Below are 18205 nucleotides of genomic sequence, written 5' to 3' on the forward strand. Positions count from 1 at the left end.
AGTATTCATAGTTGGAAAAAATTGTAATTTAGTTTGGCTATTTCTAGCTGAATACCAAGTACTTTATAAGGCAGAAGAACGTGCTTTATATTTGCTATTGTCCTATCTTACTAGATGTGCTTTATATTTGAAGAGAGAAGCGGTATTCTCCTGCGTCCTACTTGAATTCTAATGTAGTAAGTAGCTGCTTATATAAAACTACCGAGGTTTTATTATGGTTAAGCATTAGAACAACTACTGCATAATAGTCCCTGACTAAGCTGAACAAAATGTGACAGGGTCACAACTACAAAAGTAGTAGCGCAATCAGAAAACACCTATAACAACTAAGACAAAAAGAGAGACTGTGTCCGATGCACCCCATGTTTGACTAGAACCATCCATATGGAATTTCATGATTAATGCTAATCTTCCCTGCTTCCTTTCACTTATTCCGTCCTGGCGAGATATCCAGTCCTGAAAAAGAACATGACTTTCAGTTTTAGCATATCTGGGAGCGGAAATAACCAAATGATGACAAGAATAACAGTAAAACGTATGCGTGCTTCAAGCCCCTAAGCTTTAGTAGCAGAACAAGCCATGTGAGAAACATTTCTATAGTAAACCACCTATACCTATTTTAATGTTCGAAAAAATCAAAGTAGATAATTCATTTATTCGAGAAACTAGTATTTCAAAATAGGATGAAACGGCTCATTTTGAGCGTCAGTAATAATCTACTCACCAATTTATTTAGTAGTTGGACTAAACAAAGGTCCATCTAATGCAAATTGGCCGAAACAAAGAATGGCAACCTCAGATTTTATATAATTTACTAACTTTTAATAACTAATACTTACGCAACAGAATTAAGGCGGCAGGTTACTAGATATAGATATCTAAGCATGACAAGATTACATGGCCAAGAACTGAATTTAGAGCACAAAGACTTTGGGTTCATAAAACTGAAACAATCAAGAGGCTAGTAACTTCATTTGGGAATATGATCACCTGCAAATCAAGGGCTCTGAAATCACTATCAAAAGCTTCAGTTTGAATAGAAATTTCTGGTTTACAAATCCAAGAGCACTTGGATGCTGAAACTATTCACATTCAAACAAGTAAACACCAATCATTGCAAACTAAGGAGATTGTGTTCAGATTTACAATTAAAACGCATTAAACTACCCTCGGAGAAACGTAAATCAGCCGCCAATTTTTGAGCAAAGTCCATCTGCAAAATTTGTACCCTCTCAAGAATAAAATTCCTTAATGGTCTTGGCTGAAATCTGGTTCATTCACAACCTGACCATCACAAGATTTGTATTAAAAAAAGGCCACAACAACACATAATCATAGCAAATGGGTAACACAAAACTTAGGCATGAAGAAGGAAAAAATGTACCTAAATATTTCCGTCTCCTAACAAGCTAGTGTTTCGTACATGACTTTGGATTAATGAAGGATTGCATGCCCACATTAATGCCTATACAAATGCAAATACAGCACAATTATATTTCATGTCTTGACACAAAAATAAAAGCAAGCTATACATTACCTGACCAGGAGGAATGATCTGAAACCAGTTACTATCCATTAACTCCTTATTGCATCCATGCTGTGAATCTGATTGCAATATACCATAGGATGATCCTATCAGGTTCGAATTTACATTGTCAACATAATCAGGTGCTCCAACATGATCATAATTGTGAGTTTCATATGCATCCGTGCACAGTTTAGTACATTTCCGTCTATCATGTCCAAATGACCTGCGGAAGAAAAATTGCCAAGCACAATCCATAAACATAAAGAATGAAATTATAAAGTGGATCAAAAATGTTAGCTAACATATATAGCTAACATTTCATATATAGCTAACATTTCATATCTAGTTTTGAAAAGCTATTCTAACCGTAGAATAAGACAATTTTAAGAGTAGACGATTACTTGCAATTTTTGCATTGTCGTCGCTTTCGCTTGTGAGTAGAATGTTTTGCCTTTTGTCCCTTTGTAGCAACAACAATTGGATCACGAACATCAAAATCACTCCTCTTTATGGACTCATCCATCATATTATCCTTTTTTTTAGCTTTATGCACTAGAGGCGCATCATTCACCCAAAGATTTTTGAAACGAGATGTTGAATTTATAATGCACTCTCTAGCTTCATCATATCCTTGTTGTGTCTTAACTGCATAAAAACACATTTGATTACTTAATGCACATAAAGCACCAAATCGAGCTGCTTGAATTGCTGAATCTTCAAGTTGAATAGAATATATGTTTTTTTCGGCTGGCTTTGCTTGCTGAGTCCATCTAAACAGAATGCATGATTTAGGAATCTCGTCCATATCCTCAGCTTTCATAACTGCAAACGCATGGGAGCAAGGAATTCCATCTGACTCAAGTTTCTTACATGAACAAATAATAGTCCTTTCAGATTTATCCAATTCCACTTGCCAAGAGCAAATTCGATGCAAGTACTCAGTGAATGTATATAACTTCACCTTATCTTGATCAACAACTGAAACGAGGCGAAGTGAGGCTTCAGCATAAATTTCATCACGAATCTTGAAAAAAATCTTTCTTGTGAAAATGCTTGCAGCATTTCCTTCCAATTCTCTCAAATGAGTAATTAGAACAGGAGATGACTGACTTGTGATGCATTATTCCTTGTGTTCATTCCGCCTAACTTTTGATAAAAATAGCTCAAATCGATGAGCAAACGGGTAAAGTAGCATTTTGAATTGAAGGTACTTGTGCGCCGTAGCATTCAATTGCTCTGATCTTTGGGTTGATTTCATTCCAGCAAAAAAGTGTCCTCTCAAAAATGCAGCAGCCCATTTTTCCCTTTTGTTGTATAAATCGACAACCCATTGGTTATCTCTCAAATTGTGTTTCTCAACTAGCAAATGCCACCTTCTCTCAAACTCTTCATGGCTACAAATCATGTCCATTGCCACATCAAAATCAAGAACGAACCCCTTATTTGTATGGGTAACAACATTTCTTTTTAAATGCCAAGCACATAATCGGTGACGGGCAGAAGGAATAACTGCCTTTATTGCATTTCTCATTGCACCATCCCCATCAGTGACAACTGAGATAGGTGCCTTTTTTTCCATGGCCTCCAAAAATGTTTCCAATACCCACTTATATGTGTCCTCAGTCTCATCAGCAATTAATGCACACCCAAAAATTGTGGTAACATAGTGATGATTTACGCCGGCCAAAATTACTAGTGGCTTCCTATAAGCATTGGTGCGGTATGTAGAGTCAAAGACAAGAACATCACCAAAACATTGGTAATCCAAACGAGATTGAGAATCTGTCCAAAAGAGTCGTATCAATCGCTTCTCCACGTCAACAGCATACTTGTAAAAGAATTTTGGCTCACCATTTGCTCGACCATCCAAATATGCCAACACCTGAGAGGCATCACCAACTTCAAGTGCATTTCTATGGAATTGGTCAACAGCATTTCGTAGATCCTTTTCTGTGTATCCCATCTTGTTGTGGCCCCCAGCTTGGTAAGCTTGAAGGTCCACTATTTGAGGAATTCGAATACCAACTCCATGCATCAAAATAGCATGCTCCAAGTCTGCTGGGTTGACACTCCTATGTGATCGAAGAAATTGTACAAATTCTTGATTTGCCAATTGGTGATTGTGATCCATATTAAACCGCTTAATCGTAAACTTCTGAATATCCTTGTTCCATTGCACAATTATAGTTGCCAGACAACCAACTCTCGTAAGGCGTTTTGCCTCTTTCTTACGGTTAACTAAATTTAACCATTTGCTATTTCTAAAGCCCTCTCTGTTGCATACCCATCGTTTGTATGTCACAATACCTTTCCGATCTTTGTTTTCATCCCGCTCTCTAATACCAAAACCGACCATTTTGCTATGACATAGGTAAAATTCTCTGGCATCTTCAATGGAATCAAATGTTAATACTTGAATTTCATCAGAAGATAATTTGTCAAGCCGATCAACAATGGTTCTCCAACTTATACCACCACCAAGCTTGGCCGATTTGTTAGATAACTGTTCTAGTTCATCTACATGAGCTGTCATTTCTTCCATTTTCAGCATGATGCTAGAAGCTATCAAGTCAAAGATGCTGTCATGTCAGTCAAAGAGGCTATCAAGTCAATGTTTGTGTTGATGTATGTTTTCTGAGATTTTTACTTAAATTCTTTGCAATACAAATGAAAATATTACAACTTTGGACTCCTACGCAATCTATACTCAAGTTGATCGTACCCAAAGATTGGAACCCAAAGATTAATTCTTAATTCTTAGTCATTCAAATCTTTTGATGCGAACTCCAATATCTCCCAAATAAAACAGCCTAGTAACTCAATTTTCATCGCTAAAGAATCAAATACTCATAGCTATCATTACTTTTTTATGCAAAAGTCGACATTTTTAGGTAAAGACCCCCGGTTACTAGGTAACGAAAACCAGAGACTATAGCTCAATGTAATAAACTAAACATAAAAGCACAAGCAATAATACAAAGGGTAAAAAATAAAAAAGTCATTTATGGTTAAGCAAACATATAGAAAAGCCCCATGTGATATCAAAACATACAATCCGACATCTCGTGATTTGAATTAAATTGAAAGATGATGAAAATCGTTAAAACTAACGTATTTGAGGCACATGCGCTTGCTTTGCAACTAATAGTACCTTAAAGCAATTTTTTATAATTAATTTTCATTTGATATACCTATTTTACCCCTTATAGAGAAGCCCCTAGTGGTTAACTTAACCTACAAAAAGCCCTCTATAGCTTCGAAACATATACGTTGGATTTAATTCGAAACTTTCAGGAAATATATTGGAAAAAGAGTAAATATTCTTGATAGAAATCAACCGCGGGTCTTATGTACACTACTTTTGGGATATGGTAAAAGTTTTAAATTTGGGTTTTTACTATTATAATATTATCTTAGAGTCTTTTTTAAGAACTTAAAGTAAGAATTTTGAGAGTCTACTTTTTTTTTTTGTATAAAGTGAAGGAAAATTTGACAAAATAGTTACTTATATCTTTCTCAAACTTTCGAGTCAGCAAGCAAAACTAGACCCTACGATACTAGTATAAGATTTGTAAGTGTTCATGAAAAGCGAAAGTAAAAATTGTCAAGGTCGACAAAGCCATCAAAAGAGGATGATTGTGAATTTTTTTGTAATTATGGTGCTATCCCACATACAGATTTTAATCAATCTAGAACAACTATTTTATGTATGACAGGGATAAATGTTATATATTTTGAAACCACAATGGACTTTTCTGTAATTTGGCTTAACCATAGGGGATTTTTCTGCATTTTATCCTTATATATATCTGGATATTTTTGTCATTTTATCTATCCACATTAGTTTTGACAATTTCTATCACCTCTCCAATTTGGTTCAAACTATGAGATGCTGAATTGTATGTTTCAAAACTACAATGAGCTTTTTCGTATATTCGCTTAACCACAGGTGGCTCTTTTGTTTTTTACCCTAATACAAAAGCATACTTCATATCTCAATAATATGGGGAACTAAGATTGATAATTAGGCCAAATTCACAATAAAAATGCTAGAAAATTATTTACAATGCCTAGAAAAGTTAGCCAAAATTGAAAAGATCTCATAATACCAAATATTCACCAAAGAAATGCTGTATAGTAACACCATTTAACGCTTAACACATACACAAATACAAACCTAACAGTAATAAAACTTGAAATATAAGCCATTGCCTTTCAGGAAATCGACAAAAATTTTTAAAATTTTAATCATAAATTTCACTTAACCTTTCTACCCCTCTCCTACACTTAAGATAACATTGTCCTCAATGTTAGGGATAAAATAAAGAATTAATAACATGAAAAGAACTGAAAGTGAAATTCTCCTGACAACAAATGGAGTGCCAAAGACCAAATGCAGTGAAATATGAAACATTTCACCAAACATCTTATATGCATTCACAAATTAATCACATTTAACTTAAACGTCTAGTCTCAAGTCCTTTCCTAGATGTTTCATATGGCTATTAAGCATATTTTACCCGTAGACAATCAAAACTACAACCATTTCCTAGATGTTTCAACGGACATTTTCAGCCCCAAAATTGCAATAAAATCTTCAAATTCTCAGCCTTGATTTCGCAAGAAAATCTTGACAAAAAAACAAATGAAATATAAATAAATTACAGCAATGTAGTCAAACGATTTCAGGTGGACATGATGGACTAACCTCGGCACTGCTCTCTTTGATTGGCTACCACCGTCGCAAAACCCTTTTGTTGTGTCTGCATATGGCAGCACCCAAAACCAACCGATCGATGAGAAAGGATAGAGGGAAAGTGTGAACTAAAGATGAAAAAGGTGAAGTGAGAAAATTTATTCAATTGTAACCAAGAGAAAGTGTGGACCAAAGTGGAAACCTTGGCCTGGGAATTCAATCGTATCGTTGGAACTGAGGACTAAATAAGAAGAAGGCAGATGACTTTAAAGAGATAGGTGATACCCGAAAGTGTTTCAGGAACCCAAAACCGTTTTCAGGAACCGGTAATTTTTTTTTTACTTAAATATGTACATTTTTTACTTTTAGTAGTAGTAAGTTTGATTCAACCATAAGTAAATTTTGTCAAATAAAAAGTAAATTAAATTACTCAAAGTGTAAATTTGTATTTCTGACTAAAACTTATCTTTCAGGCATATACTTACTAGTTTTAATTAAAAAGTTACTAAAGTTCATCAATAATTGCATGACACTTCTCCAAAACAGATTGACAATGCTCGAACTGGAAATTATTTGTACAAAAATTTCAGTTTCAACAAATATACAGGTCCTATCATGCTCATATGATTTAGGACTCATAGCTTCTTTTAATTTTAAGCTCTAAAAAAGGTTACAAGTGCTTTCCTTTACAAAAAGGAAGTGCCAAGAGCACATATAGATGATCATCTTAGTGAAACAGTACTATAAAAACCTAAAGGTTCACAGTACCGTACAATATTGTGGGCAGAATACCAACTGACTGCATAGACAATGCCTACTATGGACAACTTCATATTACTCAACTGGGAAGAGTCTCCCACAAAATGGAAAAACTCTGGACTGTGAATTGGGATGGCAGCAGTCTGTTCTTAAAGCAAACAAAGAAACATGCATGAAGGAACCTTACCAACCATGTTGCAAAAGGAAAATGATCAAATAAATTCTCCGACAAGAGAAACAGCAAATTTTGCATAGAGTTCAGCAATGTTAAAAAATGGCCAATGCTCAAAAGTTAAAAGAATGATTATGTGTATTTTGTTTTTCTAAGCAACAGTAGTCCATAAATTGACCAGAAATCCGAGAACGATGATAATGCAATTAAATAAACAAAATCTCATCTTATCAATCACGTCTTAAAAGAATAACTTATTTTGCAGGATGACAAAAAGGCTTCATAAATATGAAAGAATCTATAGTGATCTATCCATGACATACCAAGAACGATCCCTTGAGCACCTCTGTAGTATGAGCTTGTCAAGGTCCTGAACCTCTCTTGTCCAGCTGCAAAAGGTGTCATGAGCCCCATCAGATCACGGAGAACAAAATATGCAGTAATAGGACAGTGGAAATAAATAGCAAGAGGGGCGTACTATCATCAGAAAGTAGTAGCTTGGATTATTTATGAAAAAGGAGGCTAAGCTTAATTTAAGTCATGAATCAAGGATCCCAACAATAAATTTCCATTAGCAGCACTAGGAAAAAGAGGAATACAAACCCAAATTGGGTCTGATCATGGTGAAGTAGGACTGATTGTCAGTTTCTAATCTTAAGGAGGAAGAAGTTGCATGATCAGCTGCGATGGCAAGACAAAACCTTCTGACAGATAAGAAGATTTACATATAATAACAACTTCTGGGGAAAATGTTAATTAGGATGGCACGGCATGTTGAGAACAGTAGAGAAAGTACAAACATTTGACTTGTACTAGGTAAAGAGCAAAATGTCCTGCTGTATTTTGTGAAATTACAGCTAGTTCTATGTCCAAAGAGATTTACCACTTGAGCCTATGATAGGAAAATAAAACAAATAAAAGTAAAGGTGTATCATCATATTTGCACAAAAGAACTTCATAAAGAGAATTTGGAAAGCTGCCATAAACAGTTAGCAAAACTATAAATGATAGGATCTGCTTACCGGTATCCCAAATTGTAAGCTTCAACTTCTTCCCACCAACAGTGAGCAGCTTGATCTTAAAATCCACACCTGGAATGAGGCACAAAATCGTCGGTTAGCAGATGCAGATTAAGCTGGCTCACAGATTCAACTCTATATTGGAGGGAGAATCCTTGTCGTCTGATAGGATACATAAAAAAAAAAAGTGCTGGTGTATCGACCAGTCATGTAATTGTAGCCAAACAAACTGCAGATTCTAAGGATTTCACCAAGAGGAGGAAAGTTCAAACTAAAACAATCACTCTCTGGCATACAGTCTACATAGAAAAATCTATACTAACATGTGAACATTATTCTACTACCACAATATTCTAGTTTCAGCAAGAAAAAAGCAAGAGAAATATGGCATTGGGTACTCGTCCCTGCAATGCTGGTCTTTTCTTGATTTTCTCATTGCTCCTGTTTATTACATTTTCCAGCGTAGCTGAGGGCTACAATCGCCTTCATCCACGAGACTGCAGTCCGAGATGCACATACAGGTGCTCAGCAACATCACACAAGAAGCCATGCATGTTTTTCTGTCTGAAGTGCTGTGCAACTTGCTTGTGCGTGCCTCCGGGTACCTATGGCAACAAACAAGCATGCCCTTGCTACAACAATTGGAAGACTAAAGAAGGAGGTCCCAAGTGCCCTTGATTCTTGTCAATCACAAAGTTGGAGAGAAGCCCCTCTAAATATATCTATATATATATATATATATATATATATATATGATTCTCAAAGGCTTTAATTTTGCTTATGTTTTTGGTCAGAAAAAGGGCGCAAGAATTTTCCTTGAGTTTACGTTGAGCTGTGATAGAGGATTGGGAATACTATTCCGTTCCATGATGCTTCCAGTAAACAGCACCCTACTTTATTTATATCTGCCAATTCATCATTTCAGTTGGGATTGGTAGGATCATGAGACAGTTTGGTTAGATGTGATCCGCATGTATTGATCTATATGCATCTATCGCACCATATATTGCGAGTGAAAAAAAAAATGAAAAAAAAAAATCTATACTAACATGTGATGAAAACTTGCTGCCGAGAAATCTCCATATTAATCCAATTAATGTGCGCCCCCTGGCTCTTAAAAACCGATTTGACAACCAAAATTTTGCTAATTAAACAGTGACTAATGATTTGCAATAAGTGCAATGGATGATTGGAGACGACAAATTAGTTCACTCCAAATCATAGAGCAGAACAGGAGACGCTACTTGTAACAGTAAAATTGAAATCTGGCATCAAAATCATTGTACTTTAAAGATGAGATCACTCAGTAAAACACTACACAATAATTATCATAAAAATGTGCAGTAATGCATATAATCCGCATTTTTAAATTTCTTAATCCGAAGTACGATCGATACATAGTATTAGATAGAGGTGTACCCGTATCATCAATAATTGCATAGGGGGGAAACCCTTTCTCCTGAACCTGTGCTATCTATAAAGCATATTTAGCTTTTCCTCCACGCCGAGGCAGGCCAATTGATTGACCGAAATGAGAATCAATGCTTAGTAGAAGGCAGAAACAGAGACTAAGGCATGAAACCTACCAGAAGAGTTCAGCCTGAAGATATGATAGAATTGCTTAGCCCGCTTGATCAATTTTCTAAATTTTAGCAAAAGCTAATCCCGTTCCATAAGATGATGATCGTACTCCTTCCTTTTCCAGGAAAAAATTTCTGCAATCTTCCGTGAGGTGAGGAGATAATAAAAAGAAGGGAACCAACTTTAGAGAGACGTGGAAACCAAACCGTTTTCAGAAACCGATTATTTTCTTACTTTAATATGTCAATTTTTTACTTTTAGTATTAGTAAGTTTACATTAAACAAAAGTAACATTTGTCATATAATAAGTAAATTAAATTACTGAAAGGGTAAATTTCTATTTTTGACTATAACTTATCTTTCAGGCATATACTTACTAGTTTTAATTAAAAATTTACTAAAGTTAATATTAATTATTTTAATATAATATTTAAAAAGTCGCTAAAAAATTCGATTTGTCACTAAAGGTAATAGAAACCTGTAATAGTAGGTTTCCCTACCATCGTTACCATAACTATAGGCACTGTAGCACTGTCCTTGGGTATAATGAAAACTAAGACAACTTTTTGCTTACGTTCCTAAGTACCAAAACTCATGATATTTTTATAGACAGTATAGACATATGTACACATTAGCTTAAGGAATACTACTAGAAAATTAGTCCTATATCTGTCAAAGTTTCAAAAATCTATATAGCTAAGCTAATATAAAAACTATAAAGCATAAATCTTCCACACTGTGTGCCAATAAACGATCAAACCAACCACTTAGCCGTCAGTGAAGAACTTCAACATCAACATGAGTCAAACTTGTTTTAAGACTGGAGAATTTCAATCAGCATCTTTTGGGCATTGGTGGACTATCAAAATTAGCTTAAGGAATACTACTAGAAAATTAGTCCTAAATCTGTCAAAGTTTCAAAATCTCTATGTAGCTAAGCTAATATAAAAACTATAGAGCATAAATCTTCCACATTGTTTGCCATTGAAGAACTTCAATATCAACCTGAGACAAACTTGTTTTGCGACTTGAGAATTTCAATCAGCTTCTTTTGGGCATTGGTGGACTATCAAAAGGATTATTTGAGTTTTCAAAGCAACTGTTTGATGGTGGATTGTTCATAAGATTGTCCAAATCTGGGAAATCTATACTGGTGCCAAAATCAGTCTCTGGCGACAAATTGAAGGTCTCATAATCCTTCGTAATGTTCCACATAGCCTTTCTTGGTTTAACGTCCGGAGCTTCTCTCAAATATTTCGGCATCAAAGCATTCTCCATTGGATACACAATACCTTTGTAATTTACTGGTTTTGCTTCACAATTAAATGGTATCTGGAAATTATTGTTGAAGCACTTAACGGAGTCTGCAAGTAAAGAAGTTCCCATCACATTGGAGATTTCATGGAGTCCGATGTAGTATTCAGATTGAACAAGTCCGGACGAAGCTTCGAATGCATTCAACTCCCTGTCAAGTCCACCTAGATCATTCTTATTACCCATGTCCATATCTAGAGGATACGCATTGTTTTGATCAAGTCTTTCATTCCCTTGTGGAGTTGGATAGTCGTTTTGATCAAGATATTCAGAATCTTCATTGCGCGGTCGGCTTTTGAAGGATTTAACAGTTTTCTTGTATATCCTGCATAGAACAAAATCATCCAACTACAAAGACAGAAACAACAGCATATATTTTAGTAAAAGAAGAAAAAGTTCGTGAAGTAGAATTTTATTAGTTCTAAGAAAAAGTTATACCCTCATGTCCATTGTATTTGATCTCTTTCTTGGAGGTTCCTTCACTCTATATTCGTGCATTATCCAGTTGGTTTTTACCCCTTTCGGGGGTTTTCCTTCATAAAAAACCAATGCCTTCCTGAATCCCACCAGGGAACCGTCGTGGTTGACAGGTTTGTCTGCTCCAGTAGCCTTCCAATATCCAGTTCCAGTAGCTCGATTTGGTCGTTCACCATTTCAATATTTTCGGTTTCTTGGGGTGAAAAAGTACCACTCCTTTTCACCTATTGGTGGATATCTCTCTGAAGAGATTACAGTAAATATCAAGACAAAAAATTTAAGTCTATTGAATGCATGATAAGTTTAACAAGTTTATAAGGTAATTAACCAAGAACATAAAGCAATGGCAAACAATGCCACTGCATCAGTCACGAGTTAAGCATGCAAAGATTGGCATGACACAACTTGTGTCTAAGAATTGGTAGATTTGGATAGGGAGATTTTAAAACTTATTGTTATTTATTCATTCAGATAGATAGTGTAACAGCACAGATAGTGTAACAGGTGTCCCAAGAATAGGGAGATTCAAACTTGGATTGTAATTTATTTTGAAAATATTCATTCAAATAGATAGTATAACAGAGGATAAAGATGATTTTTTGACGCAAAAATGGTTTTCATAGGGCATGGAGTGGACAAATTTCATGTCGCGGAGTAATTAAGTAATTAACAGAAAATGTAACACAAAAGAAAGTTACATTACTTTTTTTTCATTGCAGAAAATGCTTTTCAGAACAGTCATTTTAAGTTGGATTTATCGTACAAAAATTTATTATTATGTCAATTGACATATTTTTAATAAATCCAGTGTCTAACAATGTATACACGACAAGACCACAAGTTAAACAAAAAACTGCATTAACGAATTGACACATTTTCAGTAAATCCAGCATCTATCAATGTATACACGACAAGACCACATGATAAACAAAAACAACAGAACCAAAAGCAGAACTCAAAACCAAAAGAGAAGCAAGAAAACAGTAAAGTCACCAAATACCAAAATCAATATCATCATGTAAAACGAATTAAAATAAATAACACATGAAACTGAATAACAAAACCAGAACTTGAAACCGCAATAGTCTCTTATGTTATGTATAATTTCTTCTCCTCTATGTACAAAGTAAACGTTCAATTAATGCCATATTACTTACAAAAAAAAAAACTAAAAAGCCATATTGGTTAGGCAGTTAATAATCCAGAATTTCAACAACAGGATTACAACAGAACCATGCAATCATAAAAGCTGAAAGCTAACAAAGAACTTTGAATAAAGCTGCTTAAAAGATATCGTCCCATGCAAAATAATAAATAAAAGAAAAATAAAAAACCAAGACCTGTAAACCTAAACGAACTAACCTGAAATCTTATCTGGACTGTGCTGATAGAGATTGACATGTCTAATCTGGTTACGAGGCAATTCGTCCTTAGCAATCTTTTTCCTCAGGTAAAAAACAATGAGTTCACCGTCCTTGGGACAAAATCTATACCCCGGCGGAAACGACTCGAAAAAAGCATGATCAATAAACTCCTCTTCTTCATCAAAAAATTCATTCACACCATCATTATTAGAAGAAGCATTGCTGCTTGATGCAGCCAAGAGTAATGGTTCTTCTTGTTGTAGTTCAGTGCTTGATGTAGGCAAGAGTAATGGTTTTTCTTGTTGTAGTTCATTAAAAGGAGGAGGAAGACTTTGAATAGTATTTGGAGATGTACCAAAAACCTCACGTATCGGCTGATTCTGCTGGTCCATCTCCATGGTGTTGAAACAATCTCCTCTTGGTAGAAGACAATTTTGACTTGGAAGGGTTTTGATAAGAGTTTTACTTGGAAACAAAATAGGTTTCTTTTGATGAAAGACGGGATATTAATAGAGAGAAAGACTAGGAAAATGGGATGTATGCAGAATTGCAAATATCAAACCTGAAGTCTATCTACTACTGGTTCGTTGAGTTAACAACCAAATCTAGGTATTTTAGATTACGTCTATCAGAAATAGATGCTGTTATTTTTAAGCCTATCCGGATATGCAGTTATTTCTAAACCTATCGGGATTTGAAACCTAATATTTCGTTTGTACTCATTAAACAGGATATTTGTATTTTATAGCATTTGTCGTTCTTATATTTTGACATTGTTTCTATAATTTATATCTACTATATTCCATTAAAATAAAAAATTGATTTTGGTTGGTGGTCAAAACCTACATATGTATTTCAAAAAGTTGGATCAAATATTCTTTGTTGAACTTTGTCCATTGTGCTTAGCTAACCTCTTGAACAGTAGAAAATTTTAAAAAAAAATTCTTCTAGTCTAGTCATCCACGCTCAGGATCAGCTGAAAATTTAAAATTTTTTTTTCTTCTCATGTCTAGTCATCCACGCTATACTTGGAATCTACGTGAAATCATATGTGCTAACTGAGAATAATTGTAATTCATTGTGCAATTATTTGTTCTTTTTCATAAAAATACAGTGATATTCGGTGATTGCAATATTTCCTATGGTAGAATCACTCTTTTCCAACCTTGTTACACCATAACATAATATTAATAACATAACATTAATCATAGTATTAATCAATTATAGTAATAATTTCGCAACATTGAAAATGACAATATAAAAAGTAATACACACCTAACAACCAAATTAAAATAGTTTATCTCAAACCTTGCCAAGAGATATTGTTTCCTCAATCTTAAAGTTCCCGATCCCTGAAGGTGAACGTGCAGATGAAGTCATTTGGATGCACACGTCATCTGGAAACTTCACATTGACATCAGCTTTTCGGGAGGTTCGACAGGTTTGTAACACGTCGATGGTGTTCTCTAAGGTTTGGCACCCTACGACCCCTTTAAAAGTGTCATTTTTTATGTTGTGATTGTTGATGGATAGACTGCCGCTACCGGATACGTTATGTAAACTTGGTTTCCATTTGCCCTCAAAGTGTTTTTGCTGTCAAGAGGTGTCTGAGGAATCTATTGAACATGTATTTTCCACTGGTCACATAGCTTTGGAGGTTTGGAATTATTTTGGGGGTTTATGTGGATTGAACTTCCCAGGGCTGTCTTTGCGGGCTCGCATAGTTGAATGGTGGTTAAGGTCACAAGATTCTGCGATACGGCATTTTATCTGTCTCGTTCTTCCAAGTATTACCTGTTGGTACATTTAGAAGGCGAGAAATAAAGCTATATTTAAGGGTGTCCAGATGCGATCTGCTGTCATATGTAAAGCCATTTTCTCTAAAATTAAATCCATTGTGGAGATCCACTTCAAACAAATGATTGAAGTGCAAACATTTTGTCAGTTGTTTGATTGGTCGATTTCATCTTTTAGTGTATTTGAATTCAAATTGGTTCGGTGGGAGGCGAAAGAGATTGGGAAGTTTATACTCAATACGGATGGTTGTTCTAAGGGTAATCCAGGAGTGGGTGGAGGTGGTGGGGTGCTTCGAGATTCAACCGGCTTACCTTTGTTTGCATTTTCGGCTTTCTTTGGAGAGACTACATCTCTTCGTGCAGAGGTTCTGGCTCTTCTAATTGGTCTTCAAATATGTGTACAAAGGAGTTTTGATAACCTATGCGTGCAATCGGATTCATTGGTCTTAGTTGGGATTCTTCAGCGGCGCTTTCAGTGTCCGTGGCATATCAGAAAAGAGGTCCGGCAAATTTCGCATTTAGTTGACGATCCTGCTTGTTTCTCACATTGCTACAGGGAGGCAAACAAAGTTGCTGATGCACTGTCTAATGCGGGCATAATTCACCCTGAGCAACATATCAAGGTCTATAACTGTTTTAATATGTTTCCCAGGCTGGCTCATGGGGAAATCCAACTGGATAGAATAGGAATGCCCTCGATTAGGAAAATTAGGCATACTGCAGCTGCTACAGGATGTGGATGAAATGTTTCCCTAATTTTCGTAGAAGCTTAGTGTGAGGACTCGAAAATTTGTCTTATTTTTAATCGTTTAATTTTATTTTCTTTCATGTATTTTCGTACTATACTTTATTATATTGAATTTCCATAGATTTTTATAAGCAAGTCTATATTTTAAATTATTTTTCCAGTATAAGATAGTTCATGATACGTTTGGCGTGTAGTAAGGACGTGGGACCCGCTAGTGCGGTAAGTGCGATAAATTTTCGATAAATAAGTGAAATGTACACAAGGGGATATTACTGTACAAGGTGCTAGGAGATAATTGGAGGTTAGTTAGATAGATTACCATTGAGAGACAAGAGGATAAGTTTGAAAACAAAAGGTGCCAAGTGTCGCGATTTGGTTGGTGTTGGACTTTGACTATTTTTCCTCCACCTTTACTAAACCCAAAATTTGACCAAGATCATCTTCATTTCCTCCTAGATCTGGCCGAAATTTGGAGAGCAAAAGAGAGAGAAAATCTTCATCTTTCACTTCAATTTCTTGCCCAAATCTTGAGTTTCAACCGATTAATTTGCAAACTACTCCATAAAACTTACTTCCCAAGTAGTTTCCAAGGTGTTTATGGAGTTATTTTTGGAGGACAAAGCCTAAGCTACCATCTTTCTTAGGGAGATAAGGTAAATTGTCAAGAAACTCCTTCTTTACTTCAATTAATGGGCAATTTGTGGTTATAGTTGTTGAATTAGTAATTTTGTGAGAGAATTATATGGGTTGAAGTAGGCTTATGAAAATTTCAGTTTCTTGGTGAATTTTCTGCCCTAATATGAAGATTAATGATTAGTTATGGTTTGATAGCTTTGATATGTGAAATAGCTAGTGTTTAGATGTTAGTTTACTTGGTCTAAAGAAATTTCTGGTTTGTAAGCATAAATTCCAGCTTGGATGATAACCTGCCCTGCTTCTGCCCGGTTCTATTTCACTATGTTAGAGGCCGAACTAGCCTTAGAACAAAACATGAAAGTTGTAGAAAATAATGTTTTATAGTTTCTTACAAAATTTCATCTCAATCGGAGCAACGTATCCTGTAAAATGACCAAAATACCCTTGACTGCCCATAACCCCTATTTTTGCGGATAGTCTTCTATTTTCGTGGGAATTTCAATTTTTGACTCTGAAAATACATGATTTAGCTTTGGAGGTCTTCATAAGAAATGTAGGTATATGTCTTGGCTTCGAAATGCCATAATATACACCTCAATCGGACTTCGGCAGCCTGAGTTATTGTCGATGAATCATAGTGCAGTTAACAAGCCTGAATGTGAGATGCTGGTTCTGTAATTTGGAATTTTGTCTTAGATACCCTGCAAACTGGACTGAGTTGTCTTCACAAAAGTTGAAGCCCTCTGTCTTAGCTTTGAAACGGTATAAATTTCACCCCAATCTGATAAGTGTAGTTTCGGTTGTATCCGTTACGCAAAACAACGTTAAATCTGTCTTTTGTTTTCCAACTCAACCTTCATTTCCGCACATGCTCCTAGCTTGATTTTGTACTTGTATGACTTGGAGCCTATGGAATGGCTATTGAAATAAGATTATTTTGTGTGTAACTTTGGGATTGATTGAGGAAAATAATGAAGCCATAAATGGCTGGAAAATAGGTAAATACAAAGGGCATGCTGCCCAAACTTACGCTCGAGAACTAGGTCGATATACTTGCGACTTGAGTAAGGCTTGAGAGCGAATACCACGCGAACCATCTAGGGTATTTACGTTTTCTTTGCCACTTCGACTCAAATAGCGATTTTAAAGTTTTAAAAGTGAGTCTAAGTTTACAAATATTTTACTTATGTCCTTTGGTTTCAATGTACTCTTTTCACTACCAAAATCATATTTATACTGTGTACTAGTACGTATGCGACTTTTCTTTGACTCACTTATATCTTTGATGGTTGAAGCATAATGTGTTCGTTTGATTATATTAGGATACCTTGGTGATTGAGGGTGTATCCGGAAGGAAACTTTGGTCGTTATTTTGCTTAAATAGGTGAGTGTTCCTTGTTGCTATATTTTCCTTGACTTCATGGCTTGTTGTTATTGTTTGGTAATGTGTTAATTGCTCTTGATGATTGCCAAAACGAGTTTTCTAGGCGAGTGTGTACTTTATCGCACTCGACCTAAATGATTGTGAAATTTTCAATGATTGAACGATTATATGCGCATGTATGTAAGCCTTTTGGTTGAACTGGGCCCTGCCCTTTGTTACCGATCGATTCGAGCCAGAAGTGGATTCAGTCGGGCGATATGGTGACCCTGGGTGAATTTGGTATACTCGAGTATTACCTTGAATTCTGGTGGAGCCTGGCCAACGTCCAGGAAGGGGGTAAACGAAATGAATGAACGAACGAGGATTTTACTTACAAAAATTCATTTTCAAATGATTGCAGGAATAAGGGGAAATGACAGGAGAACGAATGAACGAACGAATGAATGGCTCCCTGTGAGCCCGTATCCTTTTAATGAATGTGTTTATCACTTTATATTATACATGTATCTTGAATTATTGGTGATATGTAGTGAATGCATTGGATTTATTGTTTGCCTATGTGTTCGGAACCTCACTGAGCTTTTAGCTCAACCCTTTAGTTTTGTTTTCCTTAACAGGAGAATGCAAGTAAGGACGAGAGCCCAGTGTAGGTTATCCTAGTCTAGTTTTTTGGTTTGTAATGGTTCTCGCCCTAGTGCTTGGCACGGGCTGGATGTATGACGAATTGAGAA

At 35.6% G+C, this 18205-nt stretch overlaps 1 protein-coding gene and 1 long non-coding RNA gene across 3 annotated transcripts; both read right to left on the reverse strand.

The window, feature by feature from the left end:
* Window positions 1–2648: 2648 nt before the first annotated feature.
* Window positions 2649–4070, reverse strand: LOC113692872 (protein FAR1-RELATED SEQUENCE 5-like). The gene has a single exon (XM_027211478.2). The coding sequence runs from the start codon at window positions 4068–4070 to the stop codon at window positions 2649–2651; it is 1422 nt and encodes a 473-aa protein (XP_027067279.2).
* Window positions 4071–6999: 2929 nt separating this feature from the next.
* LOC113692881 (uncharacterized) lies at window positions 7000–9900 on the reverse strand. 2 transcript variants are annotated; one of them, XR_011825155.1, is made up of 4 exons: window positions 9761–9900; window positions 9594–9648; window positions 8178–8246; window positions 7000–7544 (listed from the first exon to the last, which is right to left on the reverse strand). It is a non-coding gene; the product is annotated as an uncharacterized lncRNA (long non-coding RNA). The 2 variants fall into 2 exon arrangements; XR_011825154.1 differs by lacking the exon at window positions 9761–9900 and having other exon boundaries at window positions 9594–9668.
* Between the last annotated feature and the right edge of the window lie 8305 nt (window positions 9901–18205).

Source organism: Coffea arabica, chromosome 1e, assembly GCF_036785885.1.
Source record: "Coffea arabica cultivar ET-39 chromosome 1e, Coffea Arabica ET-39 HiFi, whole genome shotgun sequence".
In the NCBI taxonomy this organism is placed as follows: Eukaryota; Viridiplantae; Streptophyta; class Magnoliopsida; order Gentianales; family Rubiaceae; genus Coffea; species Coffea arabica.